Below are 10166 nucleotides of genomic sequence, written 5' to 3'. Positions count from 1 at the left end.
ATTGCGTCTCCATAGCCTTTTCCCAACAGTTTTCGAAATTTGCATTCAAATATAAAAGCAATTAATTAAGGGATTACCTAGCTAAGCAATTGAAATTAGGCTTGGCAGATGTGTGTGTGTGTGTGTGTGTGTGTGTGTGTGTGTGTGTGTGTGTGTGTGTGTGTGTTTGTGTTTGTGTGTAGGTGTCTCTGTATTTGTGATTGTGTGTGTGTGTGCTTGCGTACATGTGTGTATGTGTGCATGTGTTCCCAAAATACAACGATGCGACGCAGCGAAGAAAGAGACATATTCGCCTTGGCGGTGCAGACCTAAAATACTTTCACATTATAGCAATACAAGCTAGACATACCATTAATTAATTTACCAGCAATAATTCAATCTCATCAACAAATTCTAAAGAATGTCATTTTAAACTATTCTAATCAGTAAAATCAACCATTCACTATTAGTTTCGTTAAAATTCAAATGCAAACATTACAGCGTCAAGCTACGAGACGAGATATATAAACGGCAGCTTTGTCACATTTGAGAGACATTGCCATTCAATGCATTAGGGGTCAGGCGACGTACTGCTGATTCATCCCACCAAAGTTCACTGTTTGGCTATCGCTTCGATAACCAATCACCGTCTCGTAGGAAGGCAGAGCTCCCAATTCATTAGAATTGAAGTGAAGACTGGGATATGTCACATTCAGATACGCAGATGGTACGAAAATTACCGACTGTGCCTGTGCCGGTTGGCCAACCGATACTTGAGCACTAGTTGTCGTTGTTGTTGTAGTGATCGCCTGTCTGCGTTTTACCCGAATTATGACAAATATAACGATAACAAATACCAATAGAGCCGATATTACAGAAACTGTAACTCCAACAATTATTGAAGTCGCTATACGACATTATTATTAAAGAAATCTGTACCATTTACCGTTTCAAAACCAGAAGATGATCAATCTTACCTGATTTATCATCTTTTCTAGACCGTGATGATGTATACCACCACCAGTCATGTGGGTAAGCTGTTGTTGTATGCCACCACCACCAGTCATGTGTGGTTGGGGAAGCTGTTGTTGCATTAGACCACCACCAGTCAGTGGTTAGTACAGGTGTTTCTAATACACATACGGTAAAAATTAAAAAATCAAATATGACTCTTCCTTATACTAAATAAGAAGTGCGTGTGTGTGTGTGTGTGTGTGTGTGTGTGTGTGTGTGCGTGCGTGCGTGCGTGCGTGCGTACGTGTGTGTGTGTATGTGTGTGTGTGTGTGTGTGTGTGTGTGTGTGTGTGTGTGTGTGTGTGGGTGGGTGGGTGGGTGGGTGGGTGGGTGGGTGGGGAGCGGTGGAGCAGATGGTAGGGCATTGTTGATGACATCCGGGATCTTGTATTCTGCGATGAGGGTTGAAGGTTCGATCCTGGCGGAGGCGACACTGTCGCAGTTTCCTTGAGCAAGAAACTCATCCACACTTGCTTCTCTCGACTCATAAGTATAAATGAGTACCTGGTCATTGACTGGGTTGGACAAGACCGCTGGCTTGGCAGCAACATCATGCAGCAGACGGGTATGTGTGGGCCTTGGTGTCCAGTCCCAGAGCTGCGCCATTGTCAGTGCCTTGGATGACTCTGGAGAAGATCCAGGTGGATTGTAGCGCTGGCCCCAAGACTCAACGTAGCGTATAGAGGCCCCGTCTCTAGAGGCAGGGGGAGCTATCTCCGCAACTGACCTCAAGGTCGACGCCGAAAAACGTGGAGGGCTTAAAATTTTCCATTTGTCCATTTGTGTGTGTGTGTGTGTGTGTGTGTGTGTGTGTGTGTGTGTGTGTGTGTGTGTGTGTGTGTGTGTGTGTGTGTGTGTGTGTGTGTGTAAGAATTGACGACAAACATACCTAGAATCAATCACACAAAATTTTCTATAAACGCAGATATTAAAAAGTGATTTCTTATAGATAAAAGAAGCTATAGACATTATCACAATAGACAGGAATTTTCTGCGCTATAGTAATAATTATTGACTTACCGCAGATCACACCCGCATATCCAGAATGATTACAGCTGCGTACGCCCCAGCCTGAGAAATGGCAGTCAGCTAATCGTGAATACATCCAAATATAGCAATTAATATCGCTAATCCATATTCTTCCGCAGCCTTGCCCAAAATATGAGCCAGTAGTGGCACTACGAGCGCGTGAGTAACCGAGTTGTCTACACACCACATTCGCAGCAATCAAATCCCAACCGTCAGCGCACACGTCTCCCCACTCCCCACTGTATAGAAAGAGAAATTGCGCTCGAGTTGCAAAACGGTCGTAATCATCACTCACTTGTGATAAATTTCAACCCTTCCTGCATTTGCAGTATATCCATTAACAAGTCGAACGTCACCGTCGATTGCAGTTCCTGCAAAAATTTTTGTACATTCCTTAATTATTTTATCTAACGCAATCTTACACCCATGAGCAAATAATCGTTTTATGTAACAAAATACAAACCATATATTGGACATTTCTAAATTCAAAAAACACTGTTTACATATAATTTTTCTACGTACCAAATTGGCCACATAAGACATGCCTCAACACAAACCCTGTGTCCTGCAGGTCCGTGCTATGAATTTCGGATACCAAGCGAACCGAATATAAATATTTAAATAAAATACCGGTTAATTATATAAAGCAATTGAAATGTAATAAACACACACAAAATAAATTTTATTGTAAATTTTCATAAACAATTTTTATTTATGTAAAATTAGATTTATAAATAATGGCTTAGTTGATTACACTCACCACATATTACGCCTACATCCTCGCTATGATCACAATCGTGACTTCCCCAACCACGAAATGAGCAATGCTGCAATCTTAAGTCGCTTGCACTGCATCTGACATCGTCCATCCATATACTCCCACTACCTGGCCTATTATATAGTCTACTGCGGTAGTATCGGTATCCTAGCTGCTTACAAACCACTCGTCCGTTAGTTGAAGTCCAATTGTCATCGCATACTGTTCCCCATCGCCCACTGTATTAACCAAATATTTTATGTTTAGCCATTGCAGTTTCAAGAAAAAGTGACTTTCTATACTTGTGATATATTTCCACTCGACCTTCATTTGGAGTGTCCCCATCAACAAGCCTCACACTTACGTCTGCAATAGACGAAGCTGTACACAATATAATAAAACATTTAGTAATTTTGCCGTGTTTATTCACTTAATAATTGATTAATTAATCACAAAAGCAACATTGACTTGTTCAGTGTTAAATTGTTGCTCTTAGATATATGCTATGCATTCCTACGAAATATTAGAAACATACTAGTTATTTTGACATTCACTTTATGAACTACATTCGCATCAAAACGTCAAGTTCAAACTTTACTCTACGTCGCAAATTGCTACATTGCTCGTTGTGCATGAGCAGCTACATTTGATTAGCCATTGTACAATCAATCGGTCAAATCAAATTGAAATATTTCAAAACTTAATCGAAAACAGCCAAATCTTTTAAAACCGTGAGTACATTCTATACAGCAACAAACAGACAGACGAACAATAGAACAGTACCTGATGTAAAACAAGGGTCTACGAATCTCTTGGCTGCAGTTGGAGTAGATGTTGTCATTGCGTCAATAGAAAGTTCTGAAAATAGAAGAATTGACGAACATAAACTGCAGAAGGCACGCACATATCAGTAGATGTTAGTATAGAAAATCTGGTTTTTCGCATGTGTTTAAACGCGTGCGTCACAAGTCCAAATTTACAGTTTGCGAGTGTTCGTGTGTGTGTGTGTGTGTGTGTGTGTGTGTGTGTGTGTGTGTGTGTGTGCGTGCGTGCGTAAATGCATGCGTTGGTGTGTGTGTGTGCGTGTGCGTGTGTGCGTGTGTGTTCGCGCGCGCACCTGTGTATCCTATCAAGTATTAAATATCTTATCATGTAGTAAACTTCATATTACAAACTACCAACTGTCAGTCTCATAATAAGCCTGTTGGTACTCAAATAGGTTTATTGCCTGGTTTTGGACAAGATGTGCTGAACGTCAAGTCGTCTATTGCAATATCACCAGCATAGGCATTCCCACGAACTCCCTCAAAGGCAAGCTAAAGCATTAAAATAGCAGCATAAATCACACGAGCTGGGTTGTGTGAGTACAAAACGTAAGCATCACATGCACACATGCACAGTCACACATGTCCGCACACACACACACAAACACACACACACACACACACACACACACACACACACACACACACACACACACACACACACACACACATGCGTGCACGCAAACACACACACACTAACACACACACACACACACACACACACACACACACACACACACACACACACACACACACACACACACACACACACACACACACACACACACCCTTCCTAGCTGTATGTAAACAATCACCTTAAATTTCTTTCCTCCCGATAAAGGAACAATCAAGCTAAATTTCTTCCAGTCTTGTCCCTGTTCTCCACTAATATTCATGAGTTGAGTCCACAATGTTCCAATAACTTGAGACACAACCAGACTCCCTATACGTTGACCGTACATAAAAGCAAAGAACCTGACAGAACAGTTCGCTGCTGTTGAAGAATTAAAAAGCGGACTCCACAGAATAGCAGTGTCACCAGTCGCACGAGAGTGTGAAGCCTCAATGTAGATATAACGACCTAACAATTAAAAAAATCCTACTGCTTACTCTCACTGTCCAAACATCCTGCAAATACCCAGTCCCATGCCCCAATATAACAGGGTTGTCCACAGCATACAAAAAGCATGACATTGCATACTGCCTTGGCTTCAGCTTGGTACATGTACGACCTGCTTTACTGAGTAAGCAGTGATGAGCTATGAAGACAATGGACTTTTTGTAGTTCAAAAAATGAGAAAGTTGTTTTGGAGGCAAACAAGTTAAATCTATGGATATAGTGTCAGGGATGCTTGCGTTTGAAGATAAGATCAATTAATAAGGCAAAGACTTACAAGTACTCAAACAGCATCAGTGGTTGTCATGCACCGTCCATTACTGACATCACTATCTGTTGGTATTCTTACTCTAACCACAAGCATTCGGTGACCACAGTTTGCGAAGTGAAGCATGTCAGTAGACACACCAGCATCAAATCTTTTGTGTGGGGAGCATGCAGTAGCTATAAAAACTTTGTGTGACACGTGGTTACAGATATGCCTTGCAAAAATCCTGGGGAACACTCTGAAATCATTAGAAAACTTACTGCCAAACTTTTGTGCGTCCAACGATAAACACAGGAATCAAATACATGTTAAAGTAGCATACAAAGAGAGACTACTAATTGGAGTTGTAGCAATAGACTTGGTGGTTACAAAACACTGCAGTAGACAACATGTTTAATAGCAAAAAAATCTAGTGATCTAACCATTTGAGTCCCCTATCGTATGATCAGCTCCTGGTCCTGTTTGTAAACTTAACGTTGAGCCTCGAGCCAACGTCCAGTCAAAGTCGTCGTTATTCTCATCGTTTGTAAATCCACACATACTTTGCTCAAAATCACATCGAAATGCCGACTCTATCAAATTAATAGTCAAGATATAAGATATAATCAAAACATGACGACAGGTGGCATTTGACTGACTGCAAGAAGAATGTGTTTCATCGCTGTTGTCATAGCAATCATTGTGTAAGTCACACAGTGAATCTGTTTCCACGCACAGCTTGCTCTGTAAACAAGTGAACTCATTCTTGGTGCATGGTCTTTGTTTAAAATCTAGAGAAAAATCACAAACATATCATACACTCCTATACAAACACTACTAATGTGTGTGTGTCTCTCTGCTTTCTACCTGTATGAGTGTGTTTGTCTAATGTGTGGGTTTCAATTACCTGCCTACTGTAACTACACGTATACTTGTCAGCCTCCCGTTAATTAAGCCTGGTTTACAATATGACGCTGATGTTGATTCTGACGCTGATGTTAATGCTGGTGCTGATGCTGACGTTGACGTTGACTATGATGGTGATCATGGTGCTGACGTTGATGCTGATGCTGACGTTGATGTTGGCGCTGTTGTTATTAATGCTGGTGATGATGCTGATGTTGATGCTGATGTTGATGCTAATGTTGATGTTGGTGTTGATATTAATGCTGGTGCTGATGTTGATGCTGACGCTAATGTTGGCGCAGATGTTGATGTTGACGCTGATGTTAATGCTGGTGATGTTGATGCTGACGATGGTGCTAAAATAAAAATGAATCCAAATCCGGCGTCAACATCAGCGTCAACATCACAAGATGCCCCCTCCATCAAGGTAGTCTCTTAAATGAGCGCTGGCACTATATTGTAAACCAGGCAGCCTGCTACTCAGTGTGTTTCCAGTCATTCAAGTTGCACACCAACTTACAAAACCTCCCTACCCAATTTGCCATTTGTTTCTATGTGCATCGTACCCAGCAGCCCCACTCACTCACCTACCCACACACACAGTCACCACACCATCTGCCTATCTGTTCCCGTACTCTTGCACATTGCATGTCATAGATCAACTCGCCACAGCTCACTAATAGTAATAAACAGACTTACTCGGATCACAGTCAAAAAATGAGATATCGTCCAATGCCATATCACCCTGGATACCTCTATAATGAGTGCCATTAAAATAGATGTTGAAGTCCGTCTGTGGTCCAATAAACACTGATCGCATATGCCAAACGTTTCCTTGATTTCCCCTTGTAGACCACAAATTGTGAATTCTTCCATCTCTATTAGTCACAAAGTAGACGTCCATGTCTCCAATATTTCTGCCATAGAAATGATATGCAAACTGCATGCGACATGCATTGCCACTCTTGAGATACTCCGGACTGACAAGAGCGGCATGACTAGAATAGCCTGCAGCTGTGACTTCAAAGTAGATGTACTTACCTGTAAATAGAGCAAACTGGAAACACAAAAAAAAAAGAAGGAAGACACAAAATGCGTAGAGAACAACATTAAATGGTAAGGACTGATACACAATTGGTGAAGCAATCAACAGACACAAACAAACAAACAGACAAATAAATAAATGCACAGCTGGCAGGTAGTAGATTGATAACAAATAACCAACAAGATGTAATACGTACACAACAAGATAAGGTCCAACAAACAAACAACAAATATAAATATATAAAGTCATTTAGCACTCATACATGAGTATGTTTATCTGTGTACACATGCACGTACACACACACACACACACACACACACACACACACACACACACACACACACACACACACACACCATACCACACCTACACCAATACAAGTTGATATTTAATTAATTAGAAATAACTGACTGACGAAAAGGCATTCAAGAAACCAAATAAACACACAAACAGTTGACGAAGTAAACACATAAAGATAGAATGCTTAAATCAACTTTGTGTGCTATCAATTGCTTGCTTCCTTACCACTGCCATTTTGGTATGTGTGATCATCAGCAGGCCCAGTTTGCAATGAAGAAGTTCTTCCTTGCCACATAACCCAATCAACGTCATTAGTGACATCATTAGACCACACACAACGATTGGTTTCAAAGGAGCATGTCGTGCCTGTAAGTATTAGAATAGTGAGTAAGTACTAAGAGACATGGAGCATACAGTCGTAACTCACTAGGAAATAGTTGAGCTTTCACTGGAGAACAATTAGTCAGTGAAAGATCATCCAAAGCAATGTCTCCTCTAATGCCAGATGAATGTGAAGCCCTCACATAAATTTCAAACGAGTCATTTATGATTCCAAAGTCAACAGTAGTGGTTATCCACAAATTCCCCTGGTTGCCAAAACGACTCCATACTGAAAAATTTCCGTACGTAGTGTGAGCAATCACTTCCAATGTACCAATTTGTGAGCCGTACATGTGATAAGCCATTGACAATTTACAGGTCGTTTCATTTGAGTTGGTCACAACAGAGCTTGCAAGTACACCTTGTGCATTGCTTGCTCCTGACGTCTCAATGTACACGTAATGACCTAGCATAGCAAGCCTTTATTCTACAACTAAAATTTAATAAAATACAAAAAGACAAATAAACAAACTAACAAACAGACAGACAATACGACAGACAGACAAATGAAAGAAAAAACAAACAAATGTTGAACACACAGACATCTAAATAAACAAACAAACAAACAGACCAACAAAAAAGCAGACAAATACACAAAAAAGACAGACAAACAAACAAACAAACGAACAAACACAAATAAACAAAACGATAGAGAGAAAGACCAGACGATACATAGACAAATGAAAGAAAAACAGACAAACATTGAACACAGATACCTAGATAAGCAAATAAACAAACAAACATACAAACAAACAAAAAAACAGACAGACAAACCCAACTAAACAAAATGAGACAGAAAGACAAGAGGATAGACAGACAAATGAAAGAAAAAAAGACAAACATTGAACACAAATACCTAGATAAACAAACAATCAAACAAAAAAACAAATAGACAAACAAACAATCAAAAAAGATACCCAAATGATAAACAAACTAACAAAGAAAAAAGATAAACACAGAGCACACAGACACCTAAATATATAAACAAGCAAATAAACAAACACAGATAAACAAAATGAGAACAGACTGACAAAGTACAGACAACCATAGAACACACAGGAACCTAGATAGACAAACAAACACAAAACAAACACAGATAAATAAAATGATAAACAGAGAGACAAACAAAGAACAGACACACACCTGAACAGACAGAGAACAAGCCAGATAAGTCATAAGTAAGCACTCAAGCACTCAACCCGACAGCCAAAAGTAAACTATTCCGTACACGAAAAAGCAAGGCAAGCACAGGATGTGACAACTACTAACAGAAAACCAAATTAGCACCTAGAGATGTTCCTTTTGTGTGATCCGTAGTAGGACCCGTTTCAGCAGACAGCGTTGAGCCGCTCTTCAGTCTCCAGTCCAGGTCATTGCGGGGTAAGTTTTTCCAGCCACAAAATCCAGACTCGAAGTCGCACGTCGTTTTGAACGATTCTGTAGAGAACCGAAAGTGTGAGAGTGAATGTTGTGCAGTGGTGGTAGTATAGCACATTACACGCTCTGCACACTGGAGTAATGAATGGACATGTGAACGAACCTGAAATCGTGCTGAAAGTGATGAGTGTCGTCATGATGATGCACCATCGTTGCCAAGCTGCGTTTTGATGCCGCATTCTGCTCACCGTGTGTGATTTGTTCACAAAAATTTTGCTGGTTCGTCGGTGCTTCCTTTGATTGTCTGGTATAAGCTAGAAGAAAGTCTGGATCGAGTCACGGTATAGTCTCTTACACAGCCCCTCCTAACGCGCGCGCGAGTAGCGGAGAATGGCGTGATCGCACTCGAAAGTTCTGGGAACAGGAAAGGAGTGACTAACACCTGACGTCTTCTCTTTACCACGCGTAGCACGCGCCTGCCGGGGTGATGCATAGGTATTATGTCTCTTGACACTCAGTGAAGGTAATAGTCTGTCGGCCAACACCAGTAAGCGACAAGTTGCGTAGCCCCCCAAACCCGTGGAAGTTTCCGTAGTTGCAATCGTCGAATAGAAGCCATGCGAGTGCATTTGCGATTGTTTGCCGTCTTGGAACGAGGCCGTTTCTGAGTAACAAGGATTAACTGGGGCCACGCCCACGCAAATTCGCAGCAACGGCGAACCGAGAGTAAGAGACGAACGTGGTCCCATGCATAAGGTCTATAGACATTAGCTATATCACGCGAAGGCTTAAACCAGTGCAGCTGTCTTTTCTAGAGCTGGAGGTAATGAAGTACGGTCTCCAGATAGTATTTCTCACATTACCAGCAGGTCTGTTGATGAAAGGGAACTCTTACATGGTTGTGACACTTGTGCTGCTGAGTGTGACTGGCTTGCAACAGTAACGTGACCCTGAGCGTTTGGAAAGACAGTAAATACCACACAAGTCGTGAGAAACTCCCGGATGAGGAGCAAGTACCTTGTAATACTAACTATCTAGACGTTAGTACAAGTGTACAATAATTAACAAAAGACCATTAAAAGCAAAACGTAAGCATTACTGACATAAAATGCCTAAATTTAAGGCTGTACTAAATCGCTCAGAGTCATTTTTAGTCATTATTTAGTGGACTAATGATTTCATATAGAAAC

General features: G+C 41.0%; 1 protein-coding gene across 1 annotated transcript; it reads right to left on the bottom strand.

Annotated features, from left to right (window-relative positions):
- Positions 1-268: 268 nt before the first annotated feature.
- LOC134188128 (MAM and LDL-receptor class A domain-containing protein 2-like) lies at positions 269-9960 on the bottom strand. Its single transcript, XM_062656321.1, has 17 exons — positions 9840-9960; positions 9140-9290; positions 8887-9036; positions 7646-8005; positions 7444-7584; positions 6573-6914; positions 5627-5758; positions 5411-5560; positions 4419-4684; positions 4008-4095; positions 3563-3637; positions 3082-3160; positions 2783-3018; positions 2318-2393; positions 2014-2261; positions 957-1109; positions 269-886 (listed from the first exon to the last, which is right to left on the bottom strand). Exons 2-17 carry the CDS (start codon positions 9213-9215, stop codon positions 558-560), a joined length of 2901 nt encoding a protein of 966 aa, XP_062512305.1. The 5' UTR covers positions 9216-9290; positions 9840-9960; the 3' UTR covers positions 269-557.
- Positions 9961-10166: the final 206 nt, after the last annotated feature.

This window comes from Corticium candelabrum, chromosome 12, assembly GCF_963422355.1.
Source record: "Corticium candelabrum chromosome 12, ooCorCand1.1, whole genome shotgun sequence".
NCBI classification, from domain to species: Eukaryota; Metazoa; Porifera; class Homoscleromorpha; order Homosclerophorida; family Plakinidae; genus Corticium; species Corticium candelabrum.
Note: the sequence above shows the minus strand (reverse complement) of the source record. Positions and strands in the feature narration are given on the sequence as shown.

Bases quoted from the DNA above. Each gene is read 5' to 3' on its own strand.
- LOC134188128 (XM_062656321.1), bottom strand. From the start codon at position 9,215: ATGCGGCATCAAAACGCAGCTTGGCAACGATGGTGCATCATCATGACG. The intron at 8,006-8,886 runs GTGCTAATTTGG...TTGCTATGCTAG, and splicing joins CACAAAAGGAACATCTCTAG to GTCATTACGTGTACATTGAG. The intron at 5,561-5,626 runs GTCAGTCAAATG...TTAATTTGATAG, and splicing joins TGAAACACATTCTTCTTGCA to AGTCGGCATTTCGATGTGAT.